At 34.9% G+C, this 19,745-nt stretch overlaps 1 protein-coding gene across 10 annotated transcripts in view; it reads right to left on the bottom strand.

Annotated features, from left to right (window-relative positions):
• Positions 1 to 19,745, bottom strand: part of AOPEP (aminopeptidase O (putative)) — a 205,507-nt gene that overhangs the window by 96,678 nt on the left and 89,084 nt on the right. For all 10 annotated transcript variants that reach the window (XR_014951724.1, XR_014951723.1, XR_014951721.1 and 7 more), the window contains 5 exons: positions 19,286 to 19,475; positions 17,422 to 17,528; positions 12,143 to 12,245; positions 11,927 to 12,034; positions 5,851 to 5,894 (listed from right to left, as the gene is read on the bottom strand). Coding sequence is in view for 7 of the 10 variants with exons in the window: in XM_085568114.1 (XP_085424240.1) it covers positions 5,851 to 5,894; positions 11,927 to 12,034; positions 12,143 to 12,245; positions 17,422 to 17,528; positions 19,286 to 19,475 (552 nt within the window). In the remaining 3 variants the exon portion in view is untranslated. The remainder of the gene's footprint in view (positions 1 to 5,850; positions 5,895 to 11,926; positions 12,035 to 12,142; positions 12,246 to 17,421; positions 17,529 to 19,285; positions 19,476 to 19,745) is intronic.

The following is a 19,745-nucleotide window of genomic DNA, read 5'->3' as shown; positions in this document are numbered from 1 at the left end:
ATATGAACAAATTAAAGGTAGATCAAGTTCTGTGTACTTAAAACTCAAATAATAAATTTAGTGCTGATAAAGATTGACAGAGAAAGAGTAATGTGGTAAACTACATTTATGATACATGTAAAGTATGAACAGGTGCTCTACTTCTTGTTACATGGATAAACTTTGGATGCACTGATGGATATTCATTCTCAAAGTTACTAAATGTCTAATACACTTGAGTTTTGTCCCTTCTGCACTTTCTTTATATCCTGATTCACAGTGAAATCGTAGAGTAGTCTGGAGCTTCAACAAAAGGAAATAGCTTGTCATGAGGAAGCTGTGTGACACTGAAATAACCACACACATAAGTATTTTTAAACTCAGAAACTATATCTGCACTTTTACTTTTGTAAAAAGTAGGTTAGCTATTGTGCCATTTACTTCAACTCTGGTGGAAGACTTCCCAACTTGCAGGGAAGCCAAATAAAAATAAATTATAAATTAAAAAAAAAAAATCACACATGCAAGTACTGAAAAAAGGAAGTTGAGTAAGCCCTCAATGAATATAAATATTTTGAGAATCAGAACATATTGTATGGTCCTGTTCATGGTAATACCTTGGCAAGATTCATTCTAATGCTTACAGTTACTTTCACATATGTAATGTAGACTCAACCAACAAAGCATTCATGAAAAGAGCAGCCATTTCCAAGCTCTGCATCAGGAAGACAAACAACCCAATAGACAACTTAAACTGATCATAAGATTTAAACAATCAGCAGTCAAGAAGGAGCATGTCTACATAGCAAGGATTCTGAATTTTCAGGAAAACACCATTGTGTGTGTTAGATCACTATATAAATCAATTTTCTACAGAAAACTGAACATACATGTGATGCTTGTGTAGTGTTCTACATTAAAAAACTAAACATCTAGACTTGTTCCTTGTTATTTATGCAAAGTTACTAAATTTAGAACATTTGACTGCTAATTTCTCAGACTATAATTATCTTTATTTTACCACTGTTCTCTAAAAATTGGTGTCTAGCCTTCAGTCAGACTAGCTGAGTCCCTTGACTGGGAATAGTGATTAAGAAAAATATTTCCAGTCAATTTACTTTTCCCAGAAGAAGACGGTCTTGATTTCATATTTCTGTCTGGTTATTAAAAAGGGTGCATACAGAGCTAGCTTAAAACCAGATACCAAAATGTTATATAGGCAAAGGTGCCATTTATTCTGTCTGTCTCAAGAAGCATAAGCAGGATAAATTTTTTGTTATCTGTTATTGTATGAATTAAACCCAGTACAGCTTAGTGTTCTAATGTCGAAGCACAGCTAGGAGCTGGAAAAAATTCTTTTGGTTACACATTTAATTTGTCTTACAGAAACACATCCTCACCATGTCAGCTAATCCTTTGCTCCCCCATCCCCAGAAACTAAACCCATAGTGTGAGAAAAAAAATCTCTGCAAAATAAGCTATGTTATATTTACTATGTAGAACCATTTAATAAATCCTCTATTCCATTTTAAAAACTGGCTTTGAAATGAGCTTATGACACTGAGGGGAATCACACTGTTCTGACACCACATTAATTCAGGCAGAAAATACTACAAAGTTTCTCAGTCTCTCTAAAACTTTGCCATTTTTCTCAAAAGCAAAACCAGTAACACTGCTTTTTCTCTGCCTGCAGTGCCCAAAGTTTCAGAAAAACACCTGTCATATGATCATATACAATCTTCTTTGCTTGTACTTGCACACAAGTACTTTGTTTAATTCCAAATTAGGATATTCTTGTTGGCACCTATCAAAAAAGCAACTTGTTTAAGAGGCATTCACTATTTTTAAAAAAAATGCATTAGTAGTGAGCAGACTATTGCAAAGTTCTACTCTGAATCTCTTAGTTGTCAGCATTGAAGAGTTATGAAGATGTTGGAAATGCTTCTGCTAAATTGTTTGACTTAGAAATAACCCCAAAAAAATTATCACAAACAGGCTGCCATCTCAAAACAAGTGTCCTAGAGAAAGAACAGAGGCTGCAGTTCAGTAAGGGCATTTACCACCTGCTTATGTTGCAGTTAAGCATCTGTAAGGACTTAAATCTGGTGTTTGTGTGAATTCCTGAATGGCCTTCTGGTTAAGGTATTGGACAGTGGGGTCTGTGTTGATTTGACTAGCACTAACTCTTACAAGACCAAGTTTCTTCAATTGCTTTTTACAACTGTTCCCTACTGTAAACTGAGAATTTGGCTACATCCATTATCTCATCCCTTGTCTATTTGTTTAGATGATAAACCAAATCAGTTTAGGACTGATCTAACATCACACATAGAGTTCAGATCCAACATTTTAAAACAAAGTCTGTAACATACTAACATTAATGACAATTTGTAAATTGGCATTATAAAAGATGGCTGTACATGAAGTTTTCACTGCACAAGGCTATAAGGCTTGCACAAGGCTCTTCAAACTTTATCACAAAGCCAGTTAATGCCTAAATCAAGGATAAAAAGCATCAAAGTGTGCAACTTCTTTTTTAGGTAAAGGAAGATAGAAAAGACTGCCATACTCAACTGAAAATATGCAAACAAGCGTATCTGCTTCATCATACATTTATATACATCAGTAATTTTCAAAGTAAGCTATTCCAGCTAAATATGGAGGCATAATTGGAGCAAATCAAAACACAACAATTAGGGATTCTGTCAACTAGATGTACCTTCCTACAGATAAAATTTCATTGGATTTTATCCAGCATATATATTTTGGCTTATTAAAAAAAAAAAAAAAAAGAATCAAAACCACTGAAAACCAGTGGGAATAATTTTTCACAATTATTTGCTTCAGTAGTTAGGTGCCTACCAGCCGTTTGTCTCATTCAAAATAACCACATTCACAACAATGTGCATGTGAATCAAGTCAATGTGAAAGAAAAAGACATACCTACAGAGCTGAATCATTTGAAATTGAAGCATTATTTTAGTTCTTAATTTACTATTTGTGAAGACATCCAAGCAATGTGGTTGGTGAACTTGGGTTATTAGCAGTACAAATAGCAGAGCTATAACACAAGCCTTCCTTTGACTATCATGTAATTATTAAAACCATCACTTATTAGTAGATTTGCTTGCTTTATTGAATGAAATTAAATAAAAAATACCAGCAGAAAACCCCTGTGAGCAGAACCGACCTGCTCAAAAATATTTTGCAGTCATAGCTGCACAAGCAGCAACTCTGATTTATCTAAGACCAGTGAAACCCTCTGTTACAAGGGTAAACACTGGTTCTTTGCACAGCTCACATGTTGGGCAGATGTGGAACAGATCAACTTACAGCAAAGACTATGGGGAGAATATAGCCACTGGAGTTTTATAAAATCTAGTGCATTCAGATATACAGACACATAAGAGGGGGTTTCTTGGTATTTCGGTTGTTTGGTTTGGTTTGTTTCAATGTAGTGAAGTTTCAAATTATATGAGTAAATAAAATGCCTTGGTGGCATAAAATAAAAAGTAAATAAAACTTCTTGGTGCGAAGTATTGTAGATTTTCCACAGAAAGAAAGGCAGAGATAATGTGAGACTCTAGCCAGGGCACGCAGTATTTTAAAAGGCTTTGTAAACAGAGAAGGATAATGATCAATATTTGTTTGTCATTCTTTCCATTAGTCCTTCACTCAGACAAATAATCAGCCTTAAAAGTAAGTTAAGAAATTATAAAGGACCAGAAGGTACTGCTCAGCTTATCTGATGTCAGTATTCAGCTGCAGTCCAGAAACAGAAGGCTCCTGCTCACAGCATGGATTCCTGCAGCTAACATGCCATTATAATTGAGTCAGAGTGAAGTAGCCCTGTATAGTAGGCATAGAACTGTCCTCCTCCAAGTACAGAAGGCAGCAAAAATCAATAGAAAGTTACATCTGGATCTTGGAGCTACTCATCACTGGGAGTGTAGTAAAAAAATCTCCTTTGGATAAAAACTAAAGGAATTAAGTACTTCGAGGTGAGAACTTTTCAGATCCAATCTCTGTATCCAATAGTAGAAAGCTAAAATTACATTACTACAATGTAATAACTACAGAAAATTTCCACACTGTTTCATGATAGTTTTCTGCCAATGTTCATTCTGTTCTCATTACAAAAGTCTCCCATAAGCCAAGTTCTATTTCTAGCTACATAGTTTGCCCCTGTTGCCACAGCTGAGGACAAGATTTGGTTTGATTACCTACTACAAATGTATTTTTATTTATTTTTATTTTTATTATTATGATTAAGACCAGCCTCCATCACAAACTACAGTGTATTAATGTGCTTAATATTTGTCAAGTTTGAAGTCTGTAGTTTAAACAGTTTAAATTTTACTCAGTAGAACTGCACAAGCCTGAGATGTTTTACGTGCTACACGGTATTTTTGCTTTCATATTGAAATGCACTTCATTCCTACATCAAACTTTGTGCAAAAAATCACTCATCAGCAGATGATCACTAAAAATACTTGGTTTTTATCTTTCTTCCCTTTTCTTTTACCTCAGGTGAGTATTTCTGTACTGGCCACAGAATATATTAAAAATGAAAAAAACATCGTCCCAGCAGATAAGAAATAAAGGTCTTCTGTATATCAAGATGCCTTGCATTGCTGCTGCTATCTGCCAAGTAATTTTGGCCATAGATAGTTCAGATATGCTATATATATGATTGTAAAATGATTTACCATATATCTGAAATTTCTTTCATACATTCTGGAATGTGATGCATCAGAAATGGAGCCACACTTCTTTTGCATTAGTCTCATTGAAAGTTTAGGTATGTTTTTAGGCAGAAAAAGGGATGCTTACACAATATTTTACACTGGGTTTATAGTTCAGAGAAAAACAAGTAAAAAATAAAAGGAAGGAAAACAAAAGTTTTTTTAATATGCCAATGTATAATCATACCATTTAAAAAATCACTTTCACATCTATTTCATATAATATACCTCATTATATGTGGACTAGAAGCTATATTGAATCATACATAGAGAGTATTATCCACTACATCAATGGAAAATGTAAAAGCACCGAAACTAAACCTGAGATGCCACAAAAGATATTTTCTCAATGGTAACTAGCTTCTCTGTTCCTCAGCCATCAGGAACAGAAGTGTATCACTAAAAAACTCAATACATTTGACCTTTATGTATACCATCTTTTTTTACTCCAAAGCACTCACACAGAGTTATGAACAATTTTGCAATCCTAGCCTTCAGCACTGTATTTTTCAAGTGAATATTTTTAAAAATTGTAACATGTAAAGCTCCTCCACAAAAAACTCTTTATTTGTAGCATAGTCTAGAATATCACAGAACAGCACAAAATTTAAGCTTCAAAGTGCTGCTAAAGACTATCTTCTTCAATGAGTCACAGTCACATAGAAGAGTATTTTGAAGGACATTTCAGGCAATTAACACTCAATTTACATTCATGTTTTCCATCTTTCCTCATGCAGCACAATCTATGGCTGAGAGGTGATGGTACCAGACTCCATGAAAAAATCCATCTTCTCTGGTATCCCGGATTCACAGAGAAGTTCTGGCATCTTTGTTCTAGGGTAACATGTGCCAAAAGTAGCTGGCAGGAGAATCACAGGTTAGTTTGAGCAGGCAGCTATGCCTGGCACTTCAGACTGCATAGTGAACACACAGCATCACCTCTGACCTGATATGCAAGTTAAAGGCACTATTTGGGGAGAGCATGGTATAGGATAATCACAAGTCTCGTAATTTTTTGTGTATATATGTAATGGGAATCTTCAGGCTAGCACTATTTCTGGCTAGCACATATTAAAATCTTATTTCTACATATTTATTTGGCTTTTCTAGCCCAGTTCTTACTTACTGTTTTTGTTTAGGAATGTCTTCCAGCAGCATGGTAAGAAAATCCTGGAAAATGAACAGAGAAGCACAGTTAGTATGTTTATGAAGCCATAACCCTGTGTCTTCACTGCTAGTGAGAGATTAAAGACTATAAATAACAGAATAATAATAAAAAAGCTTATAAAAGCTTATATATCCACTATAATGATTTAATGACAACATAATGTATATTGTTATTTATACAATATACATTATATTGTCAGTTTTCCGACTCATTCAAGCAAGGAGTGTCAGCATTGAAAGAATATGGGCTTGAAAAGCCTGCTGACTATTTTAACACAATTCCACATTCCTACTCTTATTTTATCCATAATAGACACCACATAACTATATTTAAAACTGTTAAAGGCTGCAGATTTACATACAAAAGTTAAGAAATACCAAATGTAAATGTTTGTGCTCTCCTCACTGTTCTTATGTTATCACATTGTTCTTAATTACATAACTACATAAAACTTTCTTCCTTAGTGGACGTGCCTGATTAGACCACATCTACTCCTCATTCTGTGACAAAATTTGCAATATTGCTGATAACCACATCACCTGAGGAGTAAATTCTTCAAATAAAAGGTAGCTAGAATTTCTTTTATGGTTTTACAAAGACGATGCAATGCCAATGGAAGAGCATTACTATCATCCTCACTTATACCAGTATGATAAGCCCTCTTAAGAAAGTTACACCTGATATCATGAAAAGGCTCTCTGGTACCCTATGTTCTACACAAAAATTTTAATTACAATCACTTTGACAGAATGCACTCCTTTGAACAATCACATAATACTAGGATTTATTAATATGAATTATTAATTTATATGCTGTTTCATAAAACTAATGCATCTACTTTATTAATACTAATCTTTGTGGACACAAGTTTCATAGGCTAATAACGTTCCTCACTTCAGTATACAAGTACAGGCTGACTGCACTGTACAACAATTGCAAATTGTTGCTCTCTAAGGCCTTGAAGAATGTCTCCTAAAAGTCAGAAATCTTTTATTTATGGACCATGCCATAATAGTCAACAAAAGATACTGTTTTTCTGTCTGAGTATGGCATTGTTAGGGAATCAAAATAAGACTAATTGCAAATTGAAACTACTGGTAACACAGTTAAGCCTTCCTTCTTTTGATTCTAAGTGAGACTTAGGCTGAATTACAGTGGCTTATAACAAAAAGTAAATTACATAGTGCTGGGCTTTGTTGCTGTGGCAAGAACAGCATCATTAACTGAGACAGGAGTAATTTTGTCCCAGTCACAGTGTATTGCAGACATGATGATGATGACGTGTGAAATCCCTTTATTTCATAGTTTTGCTGTATGTAAACATTACATTATTCTCTATATAAACAGAGAACTACTGTCTTCTTGCACTTGTGGAAGTTTTGCTGGAGATACACAGTAAGCTTACATGCAAATAAAGAATATGGTATAAGAAAGATCATAGAGTTATTTTGAAAGTGTATGAATAGTAAATCTGAAGTGGTTATCCTTCACACTATTTGCACTGTGTATGCTTTAATGAAGCTAGATTCCCTGGTTAGATTCCATCAACTTTTCATAATCAATCACACAGTGGATGGTTTTATAATCTGTATACTATACTATGAAATTAAGCCTCTCCTTTGTTTTCCAAATATCAAGAAAAAGGCACTATCATTCTATATGCTTTCTTTAAATTAGGATTAATCCATCATATCTTATTTTAACTGCTCATATTTCAATGCTCCTAAACAGAGTAGGAAAGCAAATTAGCACTTACCTTATATTATATAGGTCTGACTTTTCAGCTGTTTATCATTTTATCATTTTAACCATTTGTAGTGAAATTTTACTCTCAGACTACTTTTTCTTTCTCCACAGATGAAATGGTTCAGAAGTGTCCAGGAGAAAAGTCAGAGGATAATGTGGGGGGTTTTAAAATTTGATGCCCCTTCTTTAAGATGCTTTAGTTATTTTACACTTTGAAGCAAAGACTTGTGGATGACTATGTTAATCATAACTAAATTCTGGATCAGACCATAAAGAAAATTATAGTTTGGTTTTTTTTTTGTTTTGTTTTTGTTGCAAGTAATTCAATGAAGGTATAAAAAATATATAAGTTAGAAACTACATGCTACCATACTGCTACCATGCTGCAATATTAACAAACTGATTAAATAATATCACATTTATATATATTGCTGTTGTTCTTACCTGGCTAGAGACCCCAAGGCTAGAAAACAACTTTTCTTTATATAAAGAAATTGTTATTCTGCAGTTTGTGAAATTCTATTGACATTTAGCTAAGCTGAAAAAAAACGCTGAAAAAATGATTCAATACATTTACTAAGGATCTGCTAGCCCCTTACAATTAAATTCCCTGGTGACTCTCATCCACTTTCACCCTAGTCCTGACTGAAGCCAATAACTTTAATCACAGCTTTAACACTGGACTTCTGCTGGGCAGATCAAATCTGAATACAGACTGTGAATTTAACATCAAGGAGAAATTTTCTTTGTTCTGTTAATGGATGTACTGTATCTGAGTTAAAAGAAAGAAGAAGAAGGAGACCCAAAAAGTAACAATTAGGTTGAAAGAAGTAACTGGAAATGAAGGCTACTTAAAGCTTTAACTAGATATATGTGGTGTTTGAAGACCTTTTATTTCATACCAAAATATGTTTTATTACTACTCCAACTTTTGTCTTGAGCAATGGCCAGCAAGTGTCTACCCATGAACTGTTTTGGAGAATCAGGCAAGTACCTCTCCCTGATCACACATATCACACATACCAAAAAAGAACATTCAATATTAAAAAACAAATTATGTCTTCATATTAAAACCTCAAATCCAGGCATTTCAAGTACTCTACAACCAATAGATACTTCTGTTTAAATTCTCTGACTGAAATATAATGGGGTGGATAAAAACAGCAGCAATGTCATGACTGAAGTGATAGATCCAAATGGACATTCACCTGCAAACACTTGCATCCAGTTCCTTGAAGGAATAACCCACTCAAAATTAAGCTATTCCTAAAAAAACATGCAGTTTGTAAATCACATAACTAAGTGGCACATATTAATTTGTCCCTTCTGGGTGGGAAAAAGAAATAATGAGCACCCTTCTAGTTTCCTGTTTATTTGGAATTCCTTCCCTAGACATTCTTCTGGCTTTTGGTGACAATCCCAGACTGCACCTCCAAAGAGACAACTTCCCATCTAGAGCAAGTAAGACTCCCACACTATATGTTTCATTATCAGGCCACAATTATTATGCCAGACAGCTTAACAGTGTAAGCCCCAGGTGATGGAGCCTCTATTTAGCTTTAGTCAAAAGTCAATTTGTTGCCATTATAATAGACAGAACCACATGAAAAATCAAAGTCCACAAACAATCCAGTTTCCAAGGTATTTTTATTTCAAGATGAAATGGAACAACTGCTTTAACTCTGTTAGGAGTACCAGCAATTTGCACTTCTTTCTTTTTACTTACAGTCAAAACACTCCAGTCATTATTTTTAAAGTTCACTCAAAGCAATTAGTGAGTGATTTCTCTCATAAAAAGAAAAATTGAATATTTTTTTTAATCCTTCTCAAAGATTCCAGATTTGCATTACTCATCTGTTGCTAACTCAACTAAAATAAAGCTACTATTAAAAATCTACTAAGCATGCAAGCAAAATGAAGGAAAAAGGCAAACTGATTAATGTTTCACATCTGAAGTAATTTCCTTGCACCTGCAGCTCCTGTCTGGGAAAATTACTGCAAACACTGGTTAAAACAAGACTAGTATTCATAACATGGGCAATTTTTCACTGTTTTACTTTCCCTCATTCCCACAATTCCTAAACCTGGGAACTTTTACATTATTCTGGACAAGGTGAAAGTATAGCACTATAATATTTAAACTTGCCAGTTATACCTCTATTTATATTTAATCTTTTATTCATTTAAACACTGACAGCATGTTTGTTCAAGAAGAATCTTGAATAAGAAACTTTGTACCAAGTTGACTTCATTGCTTCTGCATTTACAACTCCCGCTGTGATTCCTATACCAGACCCCAACAAAAAACACAATGTTAAAGATTACTTAAAAAGACAGAAAATGTGTTTTAATTGGGCCTATCAAAATTGCATTTTTCAGTGACCAAAAACCAGTATTACATTAAAATTCTCTTCCCAATAATTTCACTAGGAGCTGGATTTAGGCTGATGGTAGACACAGTAAAAGCACAAAAGCAAACAATAGAAGTTTTAATGTATAACACTCTTTCTCCACCGTATCAGGTGGTATTTCTAAAAGAAGAAAAGCACCTTTCTTTTTCTTTACATATATTAAGCACATAGGTATGGACATATTGCACATATCCAAATAAAAAGTATCCAAAGAAACAGAAGTTTAACTTTTGCTCCAGTAATTCGATAACAAAACACTGAGCAGTTTTTTATCCAATAACTAAAATGGATGTTTCTGGGTGTAGTATTTAATCTTAGGAGATTGGAGTACATAAGCTACCAACTGACACTTCATATCTAGACAAAGAGAGAATTCTCTAGTGTATGTGTTAGCTAGCTACCATGACTAGTAGTACAGTCTGCTGAATATTTTGCAGCATTCAGTCTACTAACAAAACTCACCCCACATCAACCAGGAGGAACAAGTTAACATTTTCTTACCAAAATCTGAGCATCTTTCTTACCACCAGCTTAAAACGCTGGGCTTCTTCTTGTTGTTAGCAGTCTTATGACTTCTCTTATGTTAAAAATTCTTCCAGCTATGTAATAGTAAGGCATCATTTTTATGATTTTGAACACCCTAATGTAGAAAAGGCACATATAGTCATTGGCATTTTCCACACTATGTCAAATGAAACTGCTTATGGCACAGGAAAACAGCTGCAGCAGTTTAACTCCCCAAACATTCCACCACAGGGCAGAAATGCTGAGTTTAGAGCTACTGCTCCTAACTTCTGAGTGACTTGACATACAAAAGAAATCACAAGTCCATAATCTATTTTTAAGATACCTCAGCATACATCTCACCCTGTTAGATTCAAAACAGTATGCATGCGAGGGAAAAATCACTGTGGCTGGAAGAAACACCAAGTGTTAGACTTTGGTTACACAAAATCAGAGACCCTTACTCAATGTTTCAAGGAGACATTTATCACTGTCCTGAATATTCTCAGGTATTTCAACCATAAGACAGCTTCAGCAAAGAAGGTGGTTTCAGAAAGTCACTCATAGCCCTTCTCTTCTCTTTTCCGTCACCCCCCACTGTCATCACACTGCTCTTCTAGCAATGCAAAATATTTGTTGTGTTGTGGGTTTTGTTCCAGGCATGTTTTTTACCATGATGAGTTCAGTGACCTGGTCCACAGACACCCCCATGAATGGTTGTTTTCACAGCATTACTGAAGCAAGAACCCACACTGCTATTTGTGCAAGCTGGATTCATCAACAGTGACAGGATTCCTAGAACTTTGGGCTCAGAGAGCTATGTAATTTTCTAAATCAAAACAAAACTAGAGCAAGTAGGTACATTACTTTTACAGAAAGACCTAGCAGAAGGTAAATTTCTACTTATAACCCTACTTGGCTTTGTCCTTATAGGAAATAGGTTGAAATTAGAAGCATGGGATGAAATAGCATGCAGAGAAAAAGAAAATAAATTCAGAAGTATATTTCTTCTCTTTCAGAAACAGAGAGGAATCAGGGAAAATATTGGACTGATCACAGCCAAAAACCACAAGCTAAAAGATCACAGGAAATAATTCCAGTATGGTAAATGACCCTATCTTTGAGAACATCAGTACCTATGAGCCTTCTGAGGTATCATATTAAAAAAAAAATCACTAATTGTTTATATTATTGGATACTAGCAGGATGCCATTCAGTGTCACCTGCCTTCTACCAGGTGGGAATTTTAACTATATTGTGAAATTACTATTGCCTCTCCCCTTACATCACAACCAGAAGTGATGATCTAGGTAGACAGTCCAAACATTTGGATTTCCTCACCCAAAGGTGAGGAACAAGCCCAAGCACAATACCTGAGAAAGGACAAGCTGCCCGTGGAACTTAAAGACAAATTTCCGTAAAGATGCAAGGTATGAGACCTCTCCTATCGTCCTTGCCAGAGATCGCAAAAGAAAATAACCCTGCAAAAAATTAAGGCAGAAGCTATGAATTTTCTGCTATCTAGAAGACTGAAATCTTTATGATATTCATAAAGCAATCTCAGTAAAAAATCAGCTGACAACACCCACCTTCAAATAATGAACCTGCATGAAGATTTTTTCTGCTTTAAGACCATATTTGACAACAGAGGCTCCAGACTCACTCAATTCTCCTGTGCTCTCCTTTTTGGGCCTAAAATGGAAACACATAAATTAAGTTTTCGATAAAATACTAAAGAAATAAGTCATACTTTACAAGTTCTGATAGTTGAAAGCATTGTATGGCATAGTAACCTTAAACACCTGTGACTAGTTTAGTCTTTTTCTTCACCATAAGTATATAAATTTACTTAGACAGTCAAGCAAATCAATTTTCTTCTAAATAAAATTCATCAGTAGGTTGGTGTAGTCTTTTTACAGCCAGAATGACATCAGGTTGCATGTCATTTTTCAGTGGAGACACCTTATGAACAAAGAGAAAAAAATAAACAAAACCAACATTTTAAGGGAAGAGGAAGTGGAGGGGAAGACAGTGAAGTCACTACGTTTAACTAGAGTTTTCTCTTTTTTTTCACCTGAACTTTTTAACAGCTTACATGACTACCCTTGCAAGAATAACCCCTTTAATCTGCATGCAATGGACTGCTGCAGAAAGTGTTCTGATTTTCAATTTTCCATTTGGGTTGGAAGAAATGCAGTTCAAATTTTAAAAAAGGAAGTATTTTGCACACAGGTTTGAGGTTTACAGACAATAATATCTAGAAATAAAATACTATTTACTACCTAATTTAAAATGTAATATGGCATCTGGTATGCCACAAATATACAACAGTTAAGTGTGGAGGACTTTTAGGCTCTAAAGAGCACAGAATGAAACTAAAGAGAAGCTACACAAGCATTTTTTCTTAATTTGTAAGAAGTGCCTTCACAGGCATAGGACTGAAGAACATATAGATTTTTTTATTCCATTCAGAAACTATCCCAACTAACAGTAATCTGAGAAAAGCTGCCCAACCCTGTGACTAAAGCAAACTCTCTAATTCTAAATGTGGATTTTTAAATGGCCAGCCTTTGAAACCACATGTCTTTCCCTTCATTTCTGTAGAATAGGGCCACAGCAATTCAAGATCCTTCAAACCACACCACTCATGCAGGAGTGATTTCAAGAATTTTGTGATCAAATTTTTTTCCATATCTGTGTCTCATTTGAGAAAAGTGTTCTTCCTTTTTTATATCTGTGTCACAGTTTCTTATTACAGCTTTGTCCAGAGTGCTAAATCAGGGTGGTTTTAGACATTATTATTAGGGCCTGTGCATATGAAATCCACTATAATGAAAATTTTCATAAAATGTAACTGGAATAAAATAGAGGGAAAAAAACAGACCGAATTTTACACAATCTCACACAGTCCTCTTCCATGTTATCATTCATAAATATCTTTCCAAATCTTCCCTCAACATTGAAAGACCAATACCAGTAACAGTTTTCTTATTCTATGGCAACTCCAGTTCTTTCAAACTGTGTAAACATTGCAGAGCCGCTGTAGGAAAGCAGAAATCCAGCTATTTCCCTTCTGGATCAGTCTCCTGGAAGGAAGACCTACTGACATTCCATACAGGACTTGTCATCATTCTCTGCATATATAAAACCTGCTTCATTTTGCTTATAAATACCTTCGTCTATTGACTTTAAAAAATGGAACTTGTGCACAGGCTACAGAATCCACATTAAATTGAAATCTCTCTCATAATCACAAATATTCTAAATTAGGCAACCATACTTCCTTTCTCCTCTGACTTTGTGCCTATGTAGATCCTAGGGCTGACCAGAAAGAAGTATTGAATCTCGATGATAGTAATGAAGAATTCCATACAAAAAATATATACACATTCCTCTGCAAAGGCTGTATATATATTCTTCAAAATGTCTGTAAAGGAGTGTAACTATTTAGAATGTAACTCTGTTCTCTGTTATCAGGACTTCAGAATACTATTTTAAAGCCATTCTTACTGTATTTACCACACTTTGAAAGTATAAATATTGAAATTTTGGTACACTGACCTACAAAAGCTGTACCTAATCTGGTAGATAAAGTCTATCATAATGCTAAAGGCAAGATGTCTCAATATATTCAAGATGCTATCTGGCCCATTTTAGATACCAGCAAATTTCTGAAGGAGGTAGAAGATGCTGCTTTCTACTTGCTGGGCAGATAAGTATATTGCACTAGCAAAAGTACAATGCACTGGGATGTCCTTGGCCATTAAATGCTCTGATGTGCCAGGTAGTCATGAAAACTTATGCAAAGATGCAAGACACCATCTGAAAGTACATTTCCTATCAGATAGAATAAAACTCCTCAAATCTGACCTACAGAACACTTCAAATCTGACCTACAGAGCAGTCAGAAGCATTGCTTCAGGGCAGAATGGACCTGACACAAGTGGAACTCAGAGACTAATTTAGAGCTAGATATTAACATTGGCTTGCCTTAATGAATAACCACAAGATGCAGTTCAGCCATAAGGGTCAGGAGACAAAACAAATGTAAACACCAGTTTTATTCTGCAGAACAGAATGCTCTTCTTTGCTTTCCTAACAGGAGAGATGAGAGTGCTGGATGAGAGTGCTGGTGTTGATGACCACCAGCAAAACAAGTGCCAAGACATTTTTCATGGGTGCTTTTATCCCTGCAGGTTTCTTTCAAATTCCGTGAGAAAATAGGCATAGCTCTGTTGGAAGTCTCATCCTGTATGAGCATGGATGCTCCACAAACGCCTCCTTCAGTGTTAAGATGTGCTCATGCTGCCTTTCAGAGATGCTGCCTGTTGAAAAGACACCCAATTTCTTTCTTACCAAACCTCTTTTTTTACAGGTAGCTTATGCCATTCTACTTACTATAACATAATACCAAGTAACCATAAGAAGAAACATCAGGCTGATCGTCAGTTTGCTGAGTGGCTTTCACCCACTCTAAAAAGGTATTCATTTGATAGGATCAGCCAGTAACTTTGGGGTGGATTATTCTAGCTGTCAGGAGAAAATACAAATAATTATATGATCAGCAGGGAGCAAAAAAATTAATGGAAGAATGAGCTTATGCTTGGGAAGAGTGAGTAGGTTGATTTTTTTTCTTGCTGAAATAATCGGAAAAAGTAACAAATAGTTATAATTTGCCTTTAATATTCTGTATAAAAACACAAGTTAGAACCAGCCCAAGCCTCAGTACAGACTCACAACCCAGACCAAGGGCCAGGACTGAGATTTTCTCTCTTACATGCCAAATTTGGACAGCATGAGGACATATTTTCAGAAGGATAAAGAAAAGAAAAAAAATCCCAGTAAATATGCAAAAAGAGAATTTATTCACATCCGTGACACAAAATTAGTAGAAAATATTTATATCTGACTGAAATCAATAGGAAGTCCTTAAATGCAATCACAAGGAGCTAGAGATATCAGAGAAGAAGTGGCCAGAATCACAAAGTGGCATCATGTGCCTGGCCTGAAGTGTTTACTGGAGACACATTTTTCAAATAAGAAATTAATTTTTCATTCTTTTGTATTAGCATTAGGAATACTACTATCCAAAAAGTAAGAAAAATGCTTATTATTCTGTCTAATAAATATAGAATTTTGTCCAATACATATAATATATAATATAATATATATAATATATATAATATATACTTCTGTCTAATAAATATACAATAGAAAGCGTAAGTTTCATTTTCAAAATAAATCAAACCTTGAGTTTCAAACTACAAAGGATTATGGCACTTAGAAAAATTATTTTGAAAATTTACATCATATAACATTTGATTAAAAATAAATACAAATACAATGTGATTCCACAATATTGAAAATGGAAAACACTTATCCACATAAATATATCCCAAGAACCAATATTAAAAAAAATTATTTAAACCAAACAAAAAATCTCAGCATGTAAATTGGTAGTTGTGTTGGCAGCAGCTGTATAACAGCTAGTATAACAGCTGTATAACTACTCATTAAGCTTACTTTTGCATTCACAACTATGGTCAAATCACACACCTGAACATTTACACAAAAATTGACTCTGCTTACACATAGATACACAATGCATCAGTAAACATAAAGACTACAGATGGTGATATGCTTTTGGATTACATGAGGCCTTGGAGAAGAACTTCTATGCTGGTGAACACTCTCTAGAGCATCCAAATATAGTAGAGCCTTTTAGGTACTGCTGGGCAAGCACAAGAAGAAGGGAAGACCTTAAACAAATGAAATGGCAACAGTCTTCCAAAAACATATAAAAGTTGATAATCTAGAAGATGGGCATATTTATTCTTAACTTCCACTTGGTGAAAGAAAGAAATGAAATCTACATTGTTTGAAATAAACAGGATTTCAGCTGCATATTAGGAAGCAATTTTTAACTCTTAATACTAACTATTTTTATTGAGACACTAATATAGTTTATGACAAGCTGTATTTTCTCTTATGAAAACTTTCATTGGAGCCTTTAAGAGCATGTTAGTGAGAACCCACTTAGGATGGTCTTTATGTTGTATTGCCTTTATTTCAGATCAGGAGAACAGACTATAAAATTGTTTTAAATCTGTCCCTGTACTTCCATTTGTTCCTGTACAAATAATGGCTAATTTGAACTAGGATTAGGTAACTCATTATTCTTGGTCAAAGATTGAGAGGAGACAAGCCGTAGAGTCTCAGTGGATCTTGAATTAGACAGACACTCAAGATCAAAGACTGTTTGAAAATTCCTAATACACCAATCAGAACAGATTATTAATCACTGGCAAAGGAAGACTGTCTTTAGCTATATATAAAGGAGCCTTGAGTTTAGCATCTAATACCTAAAGACCAAAAATTTATTTTAAATATAAATATTAGCAATTTCTAATTAGAAAGTAGGTTTAAAAAGTTTATGTACTATATTTTTTCCTTGTTTTTTAAAGCTTCATTAGCTTGGCAGTTAAATATGATACTAATGTATGTACTTGCCTTCAGCTACAGAAAATTAGTCTATTATGCCTTCCAATAGTGAACTTTTTCAGGAAATGTTCTTTTATTTTTTCCCTGAATAGAAGCTCTTGTAAACTGCTCATAAACATTTCATGTCAAAATAATCCCATGGTTTTATAAAAGCTTTCTATAACAAAAGGAGAAGCAATTGCATTATAGTCAAGATGTATAACCCAGTCAGTTTAATTTATATTTTCTTTTTTTTTATTAGAAGGAAATAAGGAAATGCAGTGGATTTAATCAGATGATTTGGATGTATATCTTTTAAAGGGAGAAAATGTGGAAAACAGGGGAGAGTGAGAATATAAAAGCAATGATGGTGCTATCATATTGTTACCTTAAAACTTGCAGCTCTTCTTCAGAGTTTTGCACTTCATCTCTGAGTCGGCGCCAGCGAAGTAAAGCTTTCAATTCCTGTTGCCCTTTTATTTCATCATGTGACAGCTGTTTAGTAAACAAAAAACACAGATCACTGACTGCTGTTTCCCAACAGACAATAATTTACAGAACAAGAAGCTTGGTTTGTTTCTCTTTAATGTGCAGAAGAGGCAGGAAAGGGTATCAATATTCATGATAAAACAATAATAGTTGCTGCTATGAGAGATAATAGCAGCACCAAGGAAAACAAAAGCCTCATTGTGTACACCAAATCAATAGTCAGTCAAATAATTCTGACTGAGGAGAGAGATGGGCATGTTGTTTTCCCTTTAGTGAATAGCAAGAAAGAACTGAATTTACAGTAGAGATACCTGGCATAGAGGTTCTGGTTGCATCCCTACCCTTCCCAAATTGAGAACAAAGAGCTACATCATGTTCTGGTTTCATTCCTCTTTCCTACTACTTCTGCCATACTCCTGAAAGTTCCCTGTTGTGTTTTCCCCCATTTGTGTAATATTAACAGAGATTCCTAATTATGAAATAAATTCCAGGTTGCCAGCTGACAAAGAATGGTTTTGAACATAATTATAATTTATGTTTCTTTATTATAAGAATAGATGAGAAACTGGGGAAAGCAAAAGCAACTAATACTACCCTGCATTACATTCAATCACAACTGAAATTACTCTCAGGCGCTATGGAATGCATTCATAATCCTTAAATTCTATGACTGCATTGCATCAAAACTACTCAATAATGTTCAAAAGGTATGCCTTACATGGTAACAAGGAAACTAATCACACTTCTTTTGTTTTTCTCCTTTACACTCAGCTCCAAGGAAGATGTCTACTACAATCAAAATGCTTTCAAGTGACTAACAAAAGCAAAATAATTAATATGAACAGCTCACAGCAGTGTAGTTATGTTCAATGTGAAGGCACAATGTGAGTTTTAGAACCAAAAGGGAAAAACCAAGTGTTTAGACAGCTTTTCTCTTTTTCCTTTTCCAGAAATATGGTACTTAACAAAGCACTCTGTTTAGTTTGGTGCTATAAATATGCCAGATACTTAATAGAATGGAAGTTCAGAAGAGTGTATTGTGTCAGTTCCCAGTTCTGCCGTGTTTTTCCTCAGGTGGAAATCTGCAGGCTAAAGGGGTAGAACCTGACAAAAGGTACAGGAAGGAGTGAGACACGAAATGCTTGAAGTAGCAGAGGTAATACAAAAGTAAGAGTTGCATCAGAAAAACACTTTTCTAGCTGACATGCAACTTATGAACTTTTCACCTTAATGGGGGCAGCAATTCCAAAGTCTCTGACAGGACAGCAACTTGGTGGGAAGTAGAAGAGGAAAAAAGAGTGTAAGTGCCAGTGTGCCTCACTTAAAATCATCTTCTATTTTGCTTTGAGGTACATTTCATGATCATCCATTGGATGAAACCAAATAATTTTAATTAGGTACCTGGAATATTACAATATGCAAGAGTGTTGGTTCTTCCAGTTTGAGGTATACAACAGAAGTGGAAAGAATACACAGCATTTGTTTGATAATTGAATTTTAATAATTGAGTATAAAATTTGTGGGAAGGTATAATTGACAATCAGATGTTTCTATTCTCATTTGCACTAACCCCTACCTCTGTAAAGATGTGTATTCATTGCGGATCACTTTTTTTTTTAAATCAAGTAAGCATGCAAATTCCAATACCATTTTAAAATATGTTACTTCATAGCATAGTTTGTATTTTGAGGTTTAATTTATATCTAATTCACATATAATTTTGATTTCCACATTAATTTTGAAGCAACATGCCATCACCTTACCTGTTGTGCCCTAGCCCAAAATATATCTTCTAAAAAAGTGGCAAACCCTTCACTTAACCACTCTTCTGTCCAATCACGAGCACCAATGGCCAGTCCAAACCAAGCATGAGCAATTTCGTGGCACAGACGAGTTCCACAGAGATGGCTTCCTCCTGGCAGTACACTTTGTGACAGAAAGATGATGTGTGGGCTGTACAAGAGAAATGAGTGACAGAATCCATTACTGACCTGTTACAATGTGTATTGTATGGACATAATAATAACAGAACCAAAGAATCCCCTGGTTTCAACTCTCCTGCTGCGGACAGGGACAGCTTTCATTAGTCTCAGTTGCTCAGACACCCATCCAAACTGGCCTTGAAACTTCCAGAGATGGGGCATCCACAGCTTCCCTGGGAAACCTGTCAGTGACTCACCATCCTCAGAAGGAGGAACTTTTTCCTAATATCTAACCTCAACC

This window comes from Lonchura striata, chromosome Z (assembly GCF_050655825.1).
Source record: "Lonchura striata isolate lonStrDom1 chromosome Z, ASM5065582v1, whole genome shotgun sequence".
NCBI lineage: Eukaryota > Metazoa > Chordata > Aves > Passeriformes > Estrildidae > Lonchura > Lonchura striata.
This window is presented reverse-complemented; position numbering and strand designations above follow the sequence as displayed.